This window comes from Thamnophis elegans, chromosome 5, assembly GCF_009769535.1.
Source record: "Thamnophis elegans isolate rThaEle1 chromosome 5, rThaEle1.pri, whole genome shotgun sequence".
In the NCBI taxonomy this organism is placed as follows: domain Eukaryota; kingdom Metazoa; phylum Chordata; class Lepidosauria; order Squamata; family Colubridae; genus Thamnophis; species Thamnophis elegans.
Genome location: NC_045545.1, coordinates 61,981,105 through 62,001,095, shown reverse-complemented (window position 1 = coordinate 62,001,095; position 19,991 = coordinate 61,981,105). Strand labels below are relative to the sequence as shown.

Below are 19,991 nucleotides of genomic sequence, written 5' to 3'. Positions count from 1 at the left end.
GACCCTGCTCCCCCCCCTCGCGAGTCTCGCGAGAAGCCGGGATTTATTCCTACGTGCTGTGCCGTGCTGCTCATGGCGGCGCTGGAGCGGGGGCGCTGAGCTGTTGGGGTAAGTGAGGTTCTCCGAGAGGAAGACTAATGGCCTTTCTTGTCCTGCGTCGCGGCTTCGTGGAGGACAGACGGGGAGCTTGGAGTGGCTTGGAACGTCTCCTGTCACAGTCCCTGGGACCAACGGTCTAGTGCGGGTGGACCCCTCCCCCACCCACCGAGAGCCTTCCGATTTGACAGCAAGAGGGAGCGGGAGTGGGGGGGGGGAAGGAACGTTGCCGAGACAAGCCCGCTCTCTTCACCAACCCCTCGGTTTGCCCTTAGGCAGGGCCGAGAGAGAGACGGAAAACCAATGGGGCCAAGGCTCGACATTACTACGCTTCCCAGTGTGCGCGACGCGTTTTGCCTCTTTTTCTCCCCCGCAGGGGCCGATGGGGGATTGAGTTTAGGGGAGCGGCGGCAGCGGCGTTGAAAAACACTCCAATTCCCATCGTGATGCCTCTGAAAGATTAGGCTACTAGGCCTGTTGGGGGATGGAGTTCTTGGTATTTTACAGTCTACGGAGCGAGGCTAGCCGTGCAGACTACCTCTCCCAGCATGCAGCGTGCGGACGTGGGGAGGGGAAGGGGCGGTCAGTCTTCCTTTGTGTGAGGGGGAGCGGCCGCCATTTTCCTTCTCTCTCTCTTCCCCTCCCCCCCAAAAAAAATCTTGTTCGGGGAGGGGAGCTAATAGTGGACACGCCTCAGATACTTGAGGGAATTATCTCCAGTTGGGGTAGTAGCTACTATGTAGCCAGCAGCGGAGCGTGCATTTCTAGATTCCACTCACGTTTTTCAGTAGTAATGTAATTGCTGGGAGTAAGGCTTTTGCACTCATCCTATTCGGATATAAAGCCTAGTGTTATCGCCCCTCAGTAGCAGGAGCCACCATCTTGCTGCCTAAAGACTGCATGCTGTGGCTGAAACGTCTTTGTAAATCTACAGGAGGAAATGGGGTGGTAACTCACGTTTCCCTTATTTTCTTTAATGAAAATGTTGAAACTATTTTCCTCCAAAGTCTTAGATTTCCATTTGAATGCTTCTAATACAATAGGACACTGGTCACTTACAAAATGAGCAATCATTTGTTTTATTCAATTCGTGTCTGAGTGGCTCAGGATGCAACAAACAGGATAAAAGCAATATAGTAAGAAACAATATAACGAAAACCAAACTATAAAAGCAATAAGATGACAAAACCAGCAGACGCCCAAATTTTAACAGAGTAGGGGGCTTCAACCATCTTAGCTCAAGGCCTGAGAGAACAACCAAGGCTTTATCCAGAACACCAGCTGGGTGGAAGCCACCAGCCTCATTCCAAGAAGATTTTAATTTTAGAGCAAATTATTGAGACTTCATTGCCATATACTTTTTTCAAAAGTGCTAAATATATTGCTGACACAGAAAATTGTTTCTAAGAACAAGTTGAAATTTGCTGCCATTTGAAACAATAGATTTTTCTCCATTTTTGTTCAGTTAATTTATTTGAGTTCACTTTGTTTCCAAGCCAGAGGCTCCAATTCTGCTGGTTTTTCTAGTGAGAAAAGAATCTAATGCCCTGTTTTCAAAGTCATGTAATCTAATTACAGGTCATTCCTATGCAGCTAAATTTAAAAACAAATCTAGCTGAATTTAGTGGGCCATGGTTACACCCTTATTGCACAATGCCATGCGTGATTATTCCAATGTAATCCTTACTGAATTCTGTGGGAGTTAACTCCAAATAAGTATAGGATAGTCATTACAGCATTTTGCTTTTGCTGTCTGTCTTTAATAAAGTTATATTTAATTCCTAATTATTCTAGGCGAAACAGACTTTTCTTCATATTAATTCATTTATATAAAGGAATATTAAATAGCATGTGTTGACTACAAATGAAAAGATATTTTCAAAAATATTTTTAAAGTAATTTAAGCTATATATATTTGTCTTACTATGCCCAGAAAAACTTTTTCATATCAGCAATAAGGGTTACTATTATTTAATTCACTTATGCAGCTAGATATAAAAACAGTATCCATGTGTCAGAATCAAATAAATATTCAGAAGGGGAAAAGTCTGAACTTTCTGTTTCCTCTGGCTGACTTGTGCTAATCTTTCAACATCACATGATGTATTAGAGACCACTGAATTGAATGAAAGCTTGGCAACTGCACTGGGTGTTTACCATCAGGAGGAATATTTATAGCTGCTGAGTTGAAAAGTAAAGAATTTAAAATAGAGGCACAAGCTAATTTCACGAAAGCTCTTCTAAGGTTTTGCAGCTTTGATAAAATATTGGATTCGATCATCGAATGTAGAAAGTTTTGGAAATAATTATATTTATATTGTCATATTTCTTAGAGGCAAACCCTAGTGAATTTAGGCATAGATAAACATATTTAGTAAATATATAGGAGATTACGCTTTTTGTATTCTGCAGAAAGGATATTCTGATTCTAGGAATACTATTGAAATAAGAACCACTTACTATAATTTTTTCCCAAATAAGTGTGCATATTCCACATTCTGAAAAAAGCACCTTTGAGATTTCATCTTTTTCTACATAGATCTGCTGCTAGGCAGATCTTTTTAATGAAACTTCAAAGTTCCTATTCCTATGTTTAAGCAATCTTGATGTAGTGATTAAGGTGCTGGCTTAAAAAGCAGGAAACTGAGTTCTAGTTGTATTTTAGGCATGGAAGCCTGCTGTGTGACTTTGGGCCAATCACTTTCAGCCCAGCCCACCTCACAAGGTTGTTTCTATGGGGAAAATAGGAGGTAGGAATATTGTGTATATTTTCCTACCTTGAGTTAGTTAAAAAATAAAGGTGGGATAAATAAAATATGAAGATGGGTACTTTTCAGTTTTAATTATTGGGATTGTTTTTAAAGCATACTGTGCTGGCATTTCTTCAGTAGTATATGAAAACACTTCCAATTGGAAATGTTATTTTCCACCCAAAATAAAGTGGAATAAGTAGAGCTGATAGAAAAAGATATAATGATGTTTTAAAACTGGAGGAGTCATTCCTCTTTTCTTCTCTCCTGTTCCCTAGCATTTGTTTCTGGTTATTTCTGTCTCCAGATTATAATTTTAAATATTTTACCTTTTCCTTTGGCTAAATGACTCAGTTGTTCCTTAACAGCATTCTATATTACATACCCAGAGATTGTTGGTTGCTTGGAAAACTCCTTCAACATTAAACATAATTGATCCTATCCTGCATCCTGCCTTTTTCTTATACAGTATAAGAAAAACATACTTGCCTGGAAGACAAAATTTGTAAACCATTTCTGAAGAACTGCCTCTTTTAAAATATTCTTTTTCTGGGACATAGAATTTGAGAATAAAATTATCTGTAACACCATTGCCCCTGAATATAGAATCATAGCATAAAAACTATTTTAGGAAAACATTTTAATAATTAAATGTATTGGTGATAAACTTTATTTAACTATATTAAGTACAGGGATTAGGTTAAAAGATACTTGTATTTGGTTGCTACTTAGTTATGTTTTTGTCATATTTTATAGTATCTATAATAGCCAATAATAGTATATTGCAGACTGAACATCAGCATTTTCGTTCAACTGTTTTTCTCAGAAGAAAATATATTTCTTTTTTAAAGAATTAGGTATCTCTGGTCTTTTTGTGCAGTTGGAATTTAGAATATGTGAAGGATGTCACCATAAAGTTTTTTATTTGTCACAAAACTACTATCACTATACACATTTGAACAGAAGATACCTGTTTCATAGAAAGAAAAACTAGGATAGCTGGAAGACCAATAACTTGTCCAGCTACCTAAACATGAAACACAGATAAAGCTTTAATTAATTTTATAAGTACAGAAATATTGCTATTGCATAAATTAATTTTGTGAATACAAAAATTTATATTAGTAAGGAAAATAATTTCAGAAAAATACCAAACTTTTATTGTGATTAAGAAATAATTTATTTAAAACATGACTGTGATAGAAATGAAGCTGAAATCTCAAAATATTTCAAAGAAAGTAATTGAGTTTTGGTTTAAGAATGTAAATATAAGAAAACTGAATATTAACCTTAAGAGGTAAACCATAAACACCTGCATTTCTTAATACTCAGGTTCTGGCAGCTTCCATTCACTCCAGTTACCCCTGTGTTTGTCTTTGAAGATAACTTTTCTCCCCATGACTCTTCCTCTCTCTCTATATGCAGCAACCCTTTGAGGTTGTAGAAAACAGATTCCACAAGACTAGAGCTAATCTTTATTGGGATATGCTATTATTAACCAGTAATCTTGCAATTCTGACTGTTTTTTCTCCTCTTACTCTTATAACCAAGTATCCTAGCGTGCCCCAATGTCCCTTTTTTTGTAAACATTTCTAAACTTTCTAAAGACCATCTCAGTAGCTGTTTACAATATTCAAAATGTATGTCTTGAATGTAGTATATTTATATACAGAACTTGAGGTTTCTTCATTAGAGCTACTACCTACATTTCCCTAAATATCCCAAGCCATTCCATGTTATAAGACGGGGTTCAATTTCAATCTTTTCAGAAGTTGCATTTTATATTGATATTTATAAGGCCTTGATGAACCAACCACAAGGTCCAAAACAAGACATTATAAAAACTGTGAGCCATAAATAGTGAAATATCTTGATTAGTGTGATAGATGAGAATTAGCAAGACATAAATTAAATTCCAATTCAGTCATGAAACTTAGCATGTGACTTGGATCAGTCATTTTATATTTGCCTAATCTGCTGGCATGAGTTTAAAATAAGACTTGAGAGAGCAATATGCCTTTAGTTTCTTGGTGGAAATGTGTACAAATCAGTAAAATATGTTTTTGTTTAATTGGTTTTGTATTCAGTGCATTGGCAACACTTGTTTTTTCATTGAATTCCTTGAAGTTTGGTTAAACACTAGTAATGTCTGGAATTCTTGTGAGGAACTTTTCTTTTCAGAGGTGGGATCATATGGGGTACAGAAAATATCTAAAATGTATATCATAATAAACTTGTTTATCCTTTTTCCTCTCCAGTATGAAGTGTAACAGAATAGAATTTACCACCTGAAACTGCTGCTTCAAGTTCAGATCAGGAAAGGAACACATTACATCGTAACAACAAGACCAAAGAAGAGTAAACTTTACACTGAAGACACAACACTTGATCTGAAACAAGAAGTTTGTGCCTACTCAACAGCTTCAAAAGAGCACGTCCCAACGCTGCTAGTAGTCTTTGTTTTCTGCAGTACTGTGCTGAAATTGCCCAGTGCAGCACCAGTTATTCTTTATTAGCTTGATAGATCACTTGTCTCTTGCTATTTCTTTTTTTTTTAACAATAGCAATCTTCAAACTTTGAAACGTGTGCTGAAACGAAGAATCGGCAAATACTACTGAAAGTGCAATATTAGAATATCACTGCGAGGTTGGTCCATGTACTGTGTTGAACAGTGATATATTTATTTGAAATTAAAAGTGCAATATAAAATGAGTTAAATAATCATTTTGCTTAAATCTTGTCTTCATTGGTCAAAATATCAAAGCAGATCTAACATTTAGCTATGATGCTAGTCTTTTAAAATTATTGAAATTCTTTAAAATTGCCATTTCGTTCTATTTGTTGCTAACCATGGAATGCAGTCTTGTTGTAACTTTCATTAAGCTTTCTGCTACTATTTTCCAGTTTCTCGCTTTTGAAATCAGTTTACTCTAATGCTATAAATCTGGATCTCAAACTTTCTCCATATCCTTCTCCCAGTTACTGGTATCGGTCAGTGAGTCTCCATTTCATAAGCTGGTAGGCTAAATTTGAATTTTATACTGTAAATATAACTCATTAATAGTAATCATGAGTTCAATTAGCAACCAGCTTGTGTTGTTCATTTCAGAACCCCTCTAAAAACAAAACAAAAAAACCTAATGCTTTCTTAACTAGCACATCAATCCCTTCCTGTATAATATTCTAGGAAGCTGCCACAATGGCAGCTTTTTTATGACACTGGATAGAGTGGCAGATATACATTGACAAGGTTGTCTTGTTTGATTTTGTTATATGCAGCATTATAAAATTAAGTTGAAACAGGCGTAAAAATATGGCAAGCACCTGGAAAGAATTTGTTGAATTTTCCATGCCGTCTTCTCCCCCTACTGCATACGTTAGTGCCAACCTGGGCAATGCATCTCCAGTCGGACTGAATTTATCACCTTATGGCCAATCAGTAAGTTCTTTTGCCATACTAGCAATATTCTTAAGGGTAAAGCCAAATTAGCTCAGATGGTGTGATATAACAACCTTTGAGCAAAAGAAAAAGTGTGGCCAATTTGCAGATAGCAAAAACACTGCTCATTTTATGACCTCTGAGCTTTCTTTTAATCATGCCAGAGTCATGAGCAGACTAAAATGTCCTTAGCTTCAGTTTGGAATCATTTCACACTCACTCCTCATTCCCAATCATTCTTTTCATTGGTCATTGTGCCAGGCCTAATTCCTGTTTGAGGGCAATTGGTTACCTCTCCAGCTGTTTAAAAGACAAAGCTACCCTGGAACATAGACGTCCACATCCTATGCAGATTCAAAATTTGAAAGTATCCAGTTGAAAATAGGCAGTGCCCACACATATCAAATTTGCTTGTATAAGAGTTTCACCTCTTAACAAATATATTTGTTAATTATTTAATCCTTTTGTATTATGGTCCTTTACAAGTACAGAAATTATGTGGTTCTCCAACATGCTTTTTAAAATTAGCCAGTAATGAAATTTAGTGGAGTGGTGTTTTAATATGATAGCCTTCATCTAAGAGGTGCATTTTGGTTCTTATGTTTGGTGTATCAAGACATTGGAGAGGGAACTGTCTTAACATTTCTGAAGGCTTGCATTTTATTTAATAAAGTATAAGATAGTCATGATCCTGAAGTGTATGAAACACCTTTCTTAGTAGCTTATTTACAAATAGTTGAGAACAGTTAAAACTGAACTTTCAGACCTGGGGGAGGTGAAAACCTTAGTTCAGTGGTAGAGCACATGAAAATGCTTTTGTTTAATCTCTTATATCTCCTGGTTAAAAACATATATAGCAGAAAGATTTGGAAAGACCTTTGCTCAGGACCATAGATGCTGTTCTCAGTCAAAAGATATAGCACTGGGCTAGCTAGATATGGACAATGGTCTGCTTTGGTGAACGGCAGCTTCATAGTTTTAATACAAGGATCATTCTAGGCTATAGGCCTTTGCCTTATTTACTGACCTAAACTTTTTAAATTTATGTTGCATATGTATGTAGAAATGTCTTATTTCATGGATTTTGGCATACAAACAGATGACCAACACATTTGTATGATTTAATATTAGCACTATAATACATTCAGTAGTATGTATGCCATAAATAAGTAATACAGCATTGTCACTTGAATTAATCTATGTACAATTCAATTGATATTTGCTTAATATGTGTATATTTAAGCTGCTGAAGAACTATGATTTTCTGTTAACTTGCCATTCTTCCTAAGACTAAATTCAATTAACCAAATTTTAAGGTGCTTGTAACTGATATTCAGGTTCGTCTATAATTTGTCCCCTAAATTAAGGATTGAGAAAATGGGAATGGCAGTCTCTATATAGAGACTATATAGACTAGTATCTTAATTTTAAATAATAAATTATAGTTTCAGTTATACTTTTTATAGTTTACTGAAGTCTTTGGGACTTTTACTCAGTTGAAAAAATTCAGCCACAAATGCAATTTGCATAATGTATTTGTTTTTGTTTAGTTTTTTTTGTAGCCCAGTAAAATTAATAACAGTTCTCAAATTCAGAGTTATGCTCTCCCTTTGAAATCGAAAAGGAGAAAAAAATAGATAAGTATATTATCTGCCATAGTGCAAGGATATTTGAAGTGGTACAGCTTTTAGCTCAATCCACCGCTTGCATATATTTCTTCCCAGTGAAATATGTTGGATTTTTGAAAATACAAACAAACTAGAATATTGTTGGAAAGAAATTACTGACCTGGAAATAGAGCTTGGTCATACATTTACACTAATTCCAGAACAATAAGGATATCTAAATTGACTGCTTTTGATTTCCAGCTAAGTCTCTTGAAACATGGATTTAATAGTTATTGGATATTGCTAAAGATGTACTAATTATTGACTAGTTATACTGTGTACTATGTTATCACAGCTGTATGAGATGGAGAACCATTATACTGTGTCATCAGATCCTCTCCCCCCTCCTGCAGCTCCCCTTCCTTCTCATCCTTTACCTTTTTCTTCATCTACTTCATCCGGGTCTAAAAAACCGAAGAGGACCCCTCTTTATCAGAGATCTGTAAGTCAGGGCATCTATTGGCAGACATGCCATCTCAGCATGGGAATCCTTAGCATTTAACTCTTCTCTGCATATGTTCTCACTTCTAACCTCACTGGTATTAAATCTCCTCAACAGGTTAAGGAGTATAATTCATCTATACCAATGGGCAAACTTGCTGAGTTCTCAAATTTTGCTTTCCTGTATCTGTTTTAGAAACTTGATGAAAGCCTGGTTTTCTTATAGATACATTGATTGTATTTTCATTATATGCTTTCAAAGGTGCTAAAAAATATTGTATTGGCTTACAGATGTGAACAAAATGAACAGACTTCTGTCCTAAGCATATGCAAAAATTATTATTGTTTTTCTCCTCTAGATGATGTCAATCATGTCATTCTGGAGGTGGTATGGAGTTTAATCCAGCTCATGGTGTTCTGGGTTAAACGGGACCATTTGTCAAATATCAGGGTTTTTTTTTAATTCAGCAGATTAACCTCTACAAAAATCACACCATCTCTGAAATGGCCAAATGGCTTAAATCTGTTTGATTATATTTATATGCAGTAGGATGGTGCAAAAATTATAAACACGTAATGACTTCCATAGGAAAAGGTTGCATCTTATGATGCTATTCTTGAATTGTAACAAATACATTTTTGGTTTTTAGTTTAATTAGTAATTTTACATATATATGGGGGCTTTCTATTCTTATTTGTGGACAATAGCATTTCACATCACCAGTTTCTGCACTATTTGACTTAAAAAAATCTAATATTTGTTTTAATTCTCCCAAGGTACACTTAATCAGAAAGTTCTATGCTTCTGAAGGGCTTTATTCTTAAATAATTCTGTTTAGCAGGATCTTTGCATCTGCAGCAACTGCATGCCAAATTAATTCATAGCATTGTCTATAAAGATAACCCTCCTTTAAACGAAATACTTTTTAAAAACCTAAACAGTTTGCTCAGTCTCAGTTTAATGAGTAATTGACTATTCATCAAAAGTAGATTTCAAAGCTACTTACGTTTACAATTTTGAATACTTAATAGCTCCTTATGGTTATAGGAATGTTAGTTTGTTTTCTTAAACAGATACACAGGAAACTCCATAAAATACAGAGGAACAGTATGCATGATTTTGGCATTGCTTTGCCTTGAACTCTGACTTGCATGAGATAGTTTCTGTAAATATTTACAGGGAGCTTCTTATACTAACCTCTTTTTGGACTTAATTTAACTTGATAGCTAAACAGATTGTAGTTTTTTTGAAAGTGTGACTTAATAAAAAATATTTTAACATGTTGATGAGAACTTAAAATGCCAATCTTTCTTTTATGTTCTATGGGTTTAAAAATCTCCATGGATGGAAAGGTATTAAATTCAGTGAACATAGCAATTAGTGTTGAAATTTAATAAATATTAAGCTGCTAGCTATGTTCCGAGAATAAATTGCTATGATACTAATTTAATTTGGAAAATGTCTTAAAATTGCATTTGTTAGTTTTTTTATGGCTTTGCTTTCTTGGTTACCTCCATTAGCAAAGTCAAATGATGCTAATGGGTAACTTCAAATCTGTTTTAATATTATGTGTGTAATGTGAAATAGAATAGCATAATAACCTTCAGTACAAAGTTATTACTTCAATGTGGTATAGAAAAGTGTCACACAAAATCTGTTCAAATTGCTAGAAGCCTACATGCCTATTTTGTAATGTTTACGCATTGGCTATTACAGTATATTTATCCTGAATTAACAAATAACAGTATAAACTGGAAAAGAGAATATCCTTAGAGGAATTCACACATTTCTTTTTAATTCCAGATGAGCTTTGATCCAAACCTTCTCCATAACAATGGACACAACGGGTACCCCAATGGTACTTCTTCAGGATTGCGCGAAACTGGGGTTATTGAAAAACTGCTGGCCTCCTATGGATTCATTCAGTGTTCAGAACGGCAAGCTAGACTGTTCTTCCATAGTTCACAGTATAATGGCAATCTACAGGAGCTCAAAGTAGGAGGTAATTAATTAACTAGTAGACAGTTGTTCTTGTATGTGAGAAGGTTAATTTCTTCTAGAGACATATCTGCTACTGTAAACAGTAGTGGCTGAACCATCAGATAATGAGAAGTAAAATCAAATTTCAGTTCAAACGTTAATAATGGGATCAGATTAATCATATGAAAGAACTTTCTTCTAAAAAGTTATTTTTCATACTGCATGTTGGAGAGAACATTCTAGAAAGTTTAGAAAGTGAGAAGATGACAACTAGTTATTGCATATTAGTATCTTTCACTGTGCACATTCAAGAAACAGTTATTAGGATTCAGAAGACAAAGTATAAATCAAGCAACTTGAAAGCACAAGTAACATTTTTTAGGAACAACTTAAATATGCCTTGATCTTGTATGTATTTGGGGAGGATAGGGCACGTCATCTACGGTATGTAGCTAGGAAGAAACTGCTGGAATTTCTGGACATATATGTGCATTTGCAACACAGGTTTTAGCCTTTGATTCTGGATTTTGCATTGTATTAGAATGCATAATATGGGATGTGTTGAGAATAGTGGAATTTGAGCTATGAGGTATCTGCTATTTTTCTTTTTTCTTTTTGTTTAAATTATGCAACATGTTTTGGTACATAACAACATGAAACAAATCCCATGGAATTAGATGGTTAAAACAAATAGAGTATAAGATGTTATTTAAAAATCACATTTCCTTTTCATATTAACTAAGTGTAAATGAACCTATGAAGCCTTATTTTATTATGTGATTTTAGTTCCTATTAAATATTCAAATTAGAGTAATTTTTTTATTGTTACTGCTTTTTGAAATTGTGTGTTTTATTGATTTAGAAGTTATCTTGACATGCTTTTACCACTAAATTGAAGCCTATAAATTAATAAATATCATTTGTTTACAGATGATGTTGAATTTGAAGTATCTTCTGACCGGAGAACTGGAAAGCCGATTGCAATTAAACTGGTGAAGATAAAAACTGAGACCTTACCTGAAGAACGAATAAATGGACAAGTTAGTGCCTATTCTTAGGGAGCGGGGTTGTTTTTCTTTTTAATATGCATGCCATTTTCAGCTGCTGTGGTCAAACAAAAAAGAATAGAATTAAATGTAGCATGCCTCTCCTTAGTTGCATTAAAATATTTTTTTCAAATATACTTTTTTTTCCTCCTTTTGGTAAGCACATAAAAATTAAGAATTTTACCTAACCAGGAACAATTCTTACAGTTGATAAAAGTACTGTAAGATAAAAGCTTTGCAGCATGGCATACTGTTATGGGTTACCTGTTAAATGCATCCCTGAGTGTGTTATAGAAATCTGATGCATAATGGTGCCTCTAGAAATAATTAGCAATGGATTTTTTTTTTGACTGGTAGGTTGTGTGTGCTGTTCCTCACAACTTAGAGAGTAAGTCTCCAGCTGCCCCGGGTCAGAGTCCAACAGGGAGTGTATGCTACGAACGTAATGGGGTAAAAATTATGTATTTACTAAAAAATGTTTCACTGATCCTCCAGTGTAGTTTAAACTAAAGTACTTACCAAAATAGACAGTTAAATATGTATTTGCTTTAAAAAGTTTAAATTGCTTATTAATCTTTTGATATATAAATGCATAAAGTTTAGCATACTGCTTATAATTATGAAATATTTTCAAAATACAGATAAAATAAAAGGTCAGTTAAAATATTATTAGCAAACAACTTCATTGTTGCAATTTATTTATTATAAAATTCTATAATATTGTAAATTTCTGACCACTTCCTAAATTCCAAAATTCATGTTTAAACTAACCTGGAGATTATATTTTGTCTCACTTTAAATGTGATAGCAAACTGTTCATGCAATCAAATTATAATTTACAGGAAGTCTTCTACTTAACTTACACCCCAGAAGATGTTGAAGGAAATGTTCAATTGGAAACTGGAGACAAAATTAACTTTATTATTGATACAAATAAACAGTAAGTGGATAACTTGTACTAAATCATTTTTAGCTGGAATGATTTCTTTTTTAAAACATTTTTATTTGAAACATGGTTAACAAACTTTGAAACATTCTTTTGGATATAGTACTGTATATCTTGGCAATTTATTGTCTGTTTCAAGGGTAATCTTAGATAATGTCAATCAGGGCCTATAGTTTTTGTTTCATTAGATGCGAACTAAGAATATATTTTTCAAACAAAGTTTTATCAATATGTTATCTTTTAGTTTGTTCTAAGTTTTCCAATCATAGGAAATGACTGGTTTGTTCCAAGGCTCAGTTGTGAGAGAAAGTTTGTGAATCTTCTAGAACTATCTACCGTGTTTCCCCGAAAATAAGACAGTGTCTTATTTTCTTTTGCCTCACGAAATATTGCCTTGGGCTTATTATGGCGGGAGGGCTTATTGTTTTGGGGTTGCCGGGCAGCTGCTCCCTTGCGAGCGGGCTCCCGAAGAGCCATGCACAGCCTCGGGCAAAGCAGCCATGAGGTGATCATGCTCACGAGGAACCGCCTGGCAAACCCCCTCTCCAGCTGGGCAGAGCACCATTCACTGACCTAGGGGGTATCCCTAAGGTGCCAAGACACGTGGTGCTCTGCCTGCTCCCCAGCTCCCGCGGCTTGGCACATTAGGGATACTCCCTAGGTCAGTGCATGGAGCTCTGCACGGCTGGAGAAGGGGGTTGCGTGAGTGCCTGTTCTGCCCCCAGCAAGCATGCCTCCCAGCCTCACCATGCCCTGGCCCAACTCTCCCTGCAGAGCCAGGGTGCCGCCGCTGCACTCCGAGCATAACTACTTCTCTGGCTTCCAAACTCCAAAACTTGGTTGCTGAGTCTTCCAGCAGCGGCCGCTCTAGGAGTGTGCTGTATGGTTGTAGGCCGGCTGCTGTAAGACTCTCTGTCCAGCAGCCGGCCCACAACCATACAGCGCACTCCTAGAGTACCCGCTGCTGGTGGGTTTATATTTTTGTCCACATGAAAAAGGCTTTAGTTTCAGGACAGGTCGTATTTTCATGGAAACATGGTATAATCTTGTGATTAGAACTTCATGTTTATGAATGAAGAGAAGCTGAGTAAAGAAATAGTATCCCGAACTGTGTATTATATGTCATATTTGTATTGAAAATACTGAGCCAACATTTGTTGTTAGAAAAGATATATGAAACCTTAGATAGGAGTCAGCAATTTAGCCTATGGGCCAGAAGATAACCTGCTCTCCAAAATCATGCAGCCCATAGTTCCAAAAGCAAATATATCCATCCAGCCTATGAGAGAAAGGGAGAGAACAATTGTCAATTTGGCTGCTCTTCTAAGCACTCATAATCTCTTCAGGCAGGCATATGATAATCGTTTCACTAGCTGCCTAAATGTGGATGGCACAAGTCCCCTGCCTGGTGCTGGCTAGAGCAAGCTATTAGAATGAGATCGCAATGTCATGGCTTTGGGCTCCTATGCAAAAGATGGTTGCTGCCCTAGAATAACTAAGTCTTAATGGAGTAGGTTGTAGAAATTCTAATCAATGAGATGATGTTTATGTAGCAGTTTAGTCCCCTCCAATCATTAACATACATGCTCTTTGGCATCATTGAAGTCTGCTGTTCCTGACACAGGTTGCCATCATCAGAGACCGCTCTCCAGTCCAGTCAGAAGAGACTTCTCAAGAAAAAAGGGGAAATCAGTGCTCATGAATCTGGAATGGATTACAGAATTATTATCAAACACTTTGCCTTCTATCAGACAATAGTTAAGCAGATATTATACAAATGGAAAAAGTGCAATACCATTATTACCCTTATATGAGTGACTATCCAAGTCATTATAAGACCAGGACATGCAGTACTTTAGAAAAGCACAGAGAACCTCAAGGTGACAGCAGAGGAATTGCAGGCCATTCAGATATCAATGTTTATGAATCTTCTATAAGGAAAATATTGAACAAGAGTGGTGTGCATAAGAGGAAACCAAGAAAGAAGCAATTTATCTTTAGAAGACACATTGCTGTTTATCTCATATTTGCCAGCAATTATCAGGATGATCCTGCAGGCTGTTTAAACACTGGAACTTTTAACTACTAATGAGAAATATGTTGGGGGGGGGAATGAAATACAGGTAGTCCTGCTTAACAATTGCCTTGTTTAGCAACTATTGAAAGTTACAACACTGAAAAGGTAACTTTACAACAGGCCCTTGCAAGTAAAACTTTGCAGTGTCCCTATGGTCATGTGATCTACATCCAGATTCTTTTCCGTCGACGGGCATTTCCTGTGTTCACATAATCATCTTGTGTGTGCTTCACAGCTGGCTTCCAACAAGCAGAGTCAAAGGAGGAGCTGGCAGAAAAATCACAAGTTGCCATCATGTGATGTCTCAATGATAGAATTGCTAATCCAAATTGTGCTTGTTAAGTGAGGTCTACCTGTACTGCATTCTAACAAAAGAATTTTATCCTGACTGATAAATGATTTGCAGCATCAAGATTTAGACATTTCTCTGTCCTTGAAGGAACAATATGTTCCGGGTGGCACCAGAAAATTCTACAGAAGAATGTCTGAAGTTTCCATCTGCAAAGTACTTGCCTGAGCTGTAGCTTAAACAAATGTGAGTCATGGCACCATAACAGCAATTATAGACACAAAAGCAAATACAGGACAAAATGGCTAAGCAGAAACAATTTCGTATTTTTAGAATAGCTAAGTCAAAGTCCTGACATTAACTCAGTTGAAGTATTGTAGCATACCCTGTAGGAAGTAGTTCATATCAGTGAGTTGAAGTGATATGGCCAAAATGTCTTCAAGACAAATGTGGAATTGATTTAACAGCTGTTAGTACTGCAAAGTACATTGTATTGTTTGTTGCTTGTTTAATCAGGATCTATTAGTGGCATATAGATGAGGCTCAGATCGCACCTATATCACAGAACAATATTGCAGATTTTGTACTTATTTTAGTTATTTGCCGCTCATCTCATTTTGAAGTGATTCTGGGTGGTTTACAGCATTAAGAGCATTAAAATCAGTGGTTAGTTCTAATGGATTCACAAACTGAGAATAAAACAATATTTTGTGCTGTCCCCTCCCAAACCTTCCAAAATGTAAGAATTTTTATTTTAAATTTAGAAAGCTTTTCTTAACCATACTATATGAGAGGTTATTTCATAATTGATCTTTAAGATAAAGATTTTGATTAAAAGCTGGATTTCCTTTTCAAAATTATGTTATAATGAGGTATGTCTCTAAATGTGGATTTTGCATAGAAAATTAAAGAAGATTCTCTATAGTTGGTAAGATAAGTGAGTTGTATTTATCTTTATATAATCTTAATTTATTTTCTTCCTAGTACTGGTGCTGTAAGTGCTCGGAATATTATGCTTTTGAAAAAGAAACAAGCTCGATGTCAAGGAGTAGTTTGTGCCATGAAGGTAAGGAATGCTTTACTAAGTTTAGTTACATGTAATAGAATTAATTAAAGCTGTGAATCTTTTTAAAACTCGTTTTCTCTTTGATTACTACAGTAACTAATAGCTACAATTGGGACCAAAACTGTCACTAAGTGATCTGGTCTTTAAATGAATTGTGCCTGATTTTACAATCTTTTTTGCCATAGCTATCAAGCAAATTTTGATCACATAATCCCAGGGACATTGACAATCATATGTGCATTAGTATTTTTTTCATCGCTATCATAACTTTGAATAGTTGTTAAATGAATGGTCATAACTTGAGGGCTACCTGTAGTGGCTAGTTCTATCAAGTAACTTAATGAATGTTTGAAGGCATTTTGGCTAAATAATTGTGATATTCCCTTCCCTTAGGAAGCCTTTGGATTCATTGAGAGAGGTGATGTTGTAAAGGAGATATTCTTTCACTATAGTGAATTTAAAGGTGACCTGGAAGCCTTACAGCCTGGTGATGATGTGGAGTTCACAATCAAAGACAGAAATGTAAGAGTAAATTTCATATATTTAAATTATATTAAACCTAATACAATTGAAGATTAAATTTAGTACAATTAATTGGTTTTATTTATTTACACACACATACACATTTGTCCTTTGCTAGACTTTATACGCTTTGCATGAGGTTGATCTTCTTCTCCCCAATGATCTCAGTGAGAGACAGTTAAATGTAATGGTTAAGCCACAAGGCTAGAAGCCAGGAGACAGAGCAGAGGCTTTGAGTTTTAGTACTGCCTTAGGCATGAAAATTGATTGTGTCTCTCAACTAATCACTCAGCCCAACCCACTTCACAGGGTTCTTGTGGTAGTAGGGAAAATAGGAGGAAAGAGTATTAGATATGTTCACCACTTTGAGTATTTATAAAAATAATAAAGGCAGGAAAATAAATAAATAAATAAATAATGTTCTTTTAATAGGGTAAAGAAGTTGCAACTGATGTAAGGCTTTTGCCTCAAGGAACTGTTATTTTTGAAGATATTAGCATTGAACACTTTGAGGGAACTGTAACAAAAGTAATTCCAAAAGTACCCAACAAAAATCAGGTAACAAATGCTTTTAAATTTTTCCTGTTTTTTTCAAACTGCTGTAGCTCTAACTGTGTCATTAGGGACTGATAAATGTGGTAATAGTGATCTAGTGAATTATGCTTGCTATGTGGTAAAATATTTTTAAAAATTGAATAATTGAAAATGTAGATTGAGTACAATTAGCATTATCTCAATTTCTTATGTGTTATAATTAGAATGACCCATTACCTGGACGCATAAAAGTTGATTTTGTGATTCCTAAAGAACTTCCCTTTGGAGACAAAGATACAAAATCAAAGGTGACACTTTTGGAAGGTGACCACGTTAAATTCAACATTTCAACAGATCGGCGTGACAAATTGGAACGAGCCACTAATATTGAAGTTCTTCCTAATACTTTTCAAGTCACTAATGAGGCTAGAGAAATGGTAAGCACTTAAGAAATGTGGCAGAATGAAGCTGGAAATGTAATGCATAATACCTTTTAGTTATGTGGGTTTTGTATTACTAGGATTGTATCATGGTGCCAAATTTCTTATAGTGATGGGATCAGCATCTTATCTCAGTTCAGGGTACTTTTTTTCCTAGGGAAATATTTTAGGAGGCAGTGCTGTGCACTTAAGCAGAAGTTATAGAAAATTGAAACATGGAGTTTATATGTACCAATAAAAGAGAGAAGCTCAGGGTTGAAATGAGGGGGTCCATGTTGCTCTCTGAGGTTGTTTTCTTGCAGACATTTCATTATATAAACTAGGTAATATCATCAGTAGCGTTGATGATACCTAATTTGGGTAATGAAACATCTACAACAACCAAGCTCAGAGAGCACCAAGGAGTTTATGTGTCTAAACTGAAAATTAAAGCTTTGCTATAAAATATGTTTTACTTTGCATCCATTTAGAATAATAAGCATTCTATTACATGTCTTTGTTCTTTTAATGGCTTTTCCTCCCTCCATAATGGTTTCCTGTACGTGTGAGATACCATGCCCTTCATGGTATTGGATCTGGGTACTTGAGAGACCGCCTACTGCCAATTACCTCCACTAGACTGATAAGATCGCATAGATTAGGCCTCCTCCGAATTCCATCAGCCAGCCAGTGTAGACTGGCAACTACCCAGAGGAGAGCCTTCTCGGTGGCTGCTCCGACCCTCTGGAACGAACTCCCAGTGGAGATTCGGACCCTCACCACCCTCCAGACCTTCCGCGCCGCCCTTAAAATCTGGCTGTCCCGGCTGGCCTGGGGTTAAAGACTCTAACCCCACTCGAATTGTATGACTGTTGTGTTCTTAAATCAGTGTTTTTCAACCTTTTTTGTGCAAAGGCACACTTTTTTCATGAAAAAAATCACGAGGCACACCACCATTAGAAAATGTTAAAAAAATTTAACTCTGTGCCTATATTGACTATATGTAAAGTAATTTTCCCACGGCACACTTTACACTATGTCACGGCACACTAGTGTGCCGCGGCACAGTGGTTGAAAAACACTGTCTTAAATGATGTAGTGTCTTTATGTTGTAAATTGTTTGTCCTTCCCCCCCCCCCTTTTGAACTGTGAGCCGCCCTGAGTCCCCCCAGGGAAAAGGGCGGCATACAAATAAAGTGACTATGACTATGACTATATGTATTTTTTCTTTCTTATTTGCATGGGTGCATTCCTGCCTATTTATTTCACTATCTTAACTGGGTTCTATATTAGAAGCAGTGTAATTAGAAAACGTCTATAGTTTGGGTTGAATTGAACATTTATACTATACATGTGTGGCTACTGGAGAGTTGATATAGTGTACAGGTTATAAGATTAGTTTCAAATTGAGAAGTCTGCTTTTATACTTTTATGTACCACATTCTGGTTAAGTGTTTAAGCAAAGTCCTTCTAGTCTCAGCTTAGATCTATTATTGGGATAATAAAACTGGCTTTCTTTTGAAATCATGATATATAGAAACAGCAATGATAAAAATCTTCATATGCCTAGGGACTGACATGAGCATTTTATGGTCCACGTTTGTCCCTAGGTTTTTTTTGCTGTCACTGTCTGGCCTGTGGCAGTGTCGGTCGGGGATGGTAGGGCGGTGGCATCCCTCCACAACTTTGTGCCCCGGTTCTCACGTGTTTCCTTGGGAAAATTAATTGTCCACCCCTGTCCTGTCCTAGGGCATGATCGTCCTAATTTGTTCATTATCCTTTCTAGTTAGCTGTGTATGCTTCATAACAAAGAGCTAGGATACAGTCACCAATCAATTTTATTTCCTAAGAATTCCTCTAGGCTCCAGAGACATTCTTAGAAATAAATACGGTGTTAGAGGCTGTTATTGACAACAAGAATATATATAAATAATTTAAATGCTTAAATTAGGAGCTAAATAAGGATACAAAAGATACTCTACAGTATCATAATTAATGTCCTAAAGGTACTTCCCCCTCCTTTTTTTCAGGGGGCAACTGGACTTAGGGACATAATAGTGTTGATAGCCTTAAGCCTAAGCTTGCATAACTAAAAGTACAGGCTTGTTTATGTCCCAGTTTTTATCCTAGCTGTTTAACTAAATTGTCTCTTTGCTTCACTTTCAGTATGAATTGATATTAGTCCTGTATTGTATAGATATCCTCTAAGAATTCTTAGAAATGAATATAACCAATATCTCTTGCTTTTATAGGGTGTGATTGCTGCAATGAGGGATGGCTTTGGTTTCATTAAATGTGTTGATAGAGATGCCCGCATGTTCTTTCACTTCAGTGAAATTTTAGATGGTAACCAGCTCCACATTTCAGATGAAGTGGAATTTACTGTTGTTCCTGTAAGTAGAATCATAATTATGTAGAATTTGGGACATTAAATTTAGGAAGCTTTAGAAAGCTTTGCTTCTTTCGGTAATAACTTGCTTTTTCCATTTAGGATATGCTGTCTGCTCAAAGAAATCATGCTATAAGGATTAAAAAACTACCGAAGGGCACAGTTTCATTCCATACCCAATCAGATCATCGTTTTATTGGCACTATAGAAAAAGAAGCCACTTCTGTCAAATCCACTAGTCCAAATAAAGGCAAAGAAAAGGTAACTCTGTTTTATTTCTCCCCTTTTTCAAATCTGTATAATTGCCTTTCAGAAAAAAAATGTGTTT

The 19,991-nt window shown here is 36.0% G+C and overlaps 1 protein-coding gene across 3 annotated transcripts in view; it reads left to right on the top strand.

Moving 5' to 3' along the window:
- Window positions 1-19,991, top strand: part of CSDE1 (cold shock domain containing E1) — a 36,877-nt gene continuing 16,886 nt past the window's right edge. The window contains exons 1-13 of one of the 3 annotated variants that reach the window (XM_032217352.1): window positions 1-108; window positions 5,105-5,493; window positions 6,127-6,286; window positions 10,199-10,397; window positions 11,306-11,415; window positions 11,779-11,871; window positions 12,264-12,361; window positions 15,718-15,799; window positions 16,193-16,321; window positions 16,754-16,879; window positions 17,080-17,292; window positions 19,527-19,667; window positions 19,766-19,924. In XM_032217352.1, coding sequence (XP_032073243.1) covers window positions 6,161-6,286; window positions 10,199-10,397; window positions 11,306-11,415; window positions 11,779-11,871; window positions 12,264-12,361; window positions 15,718-15,799; window positions 16,193-16,321; window positions 16,754-16,879; window positions 17,080-17,292; window positions 19,527-19,667; window positions 19,766-19,924 — 1,476 coding nt within the window. In that variant the 5' untranslated portion in view covers window positions 1-108; window positions 5,105-5,493; window positions 6,127-6,160. The remainder of the gene's footprint in view (window positions 109-5,104; window positions 5,494-6,126; window positions 6,287-10,198; window positions 10,398-11,305; window positions 11,416-11,778; window positions 11,872-12,263; window positions 12,362-15,717; window positions 15,800-16,192; window positions 16,322-16,753; window positions 16,880-17,079; window positions 17,293-19,526; window positions 19,668-19,765; window positions 19,925-19,991) is intronic. The other 2 variants (XM_032217354.1, XM_032217353.1) reach the window with 2 other exon arrangements.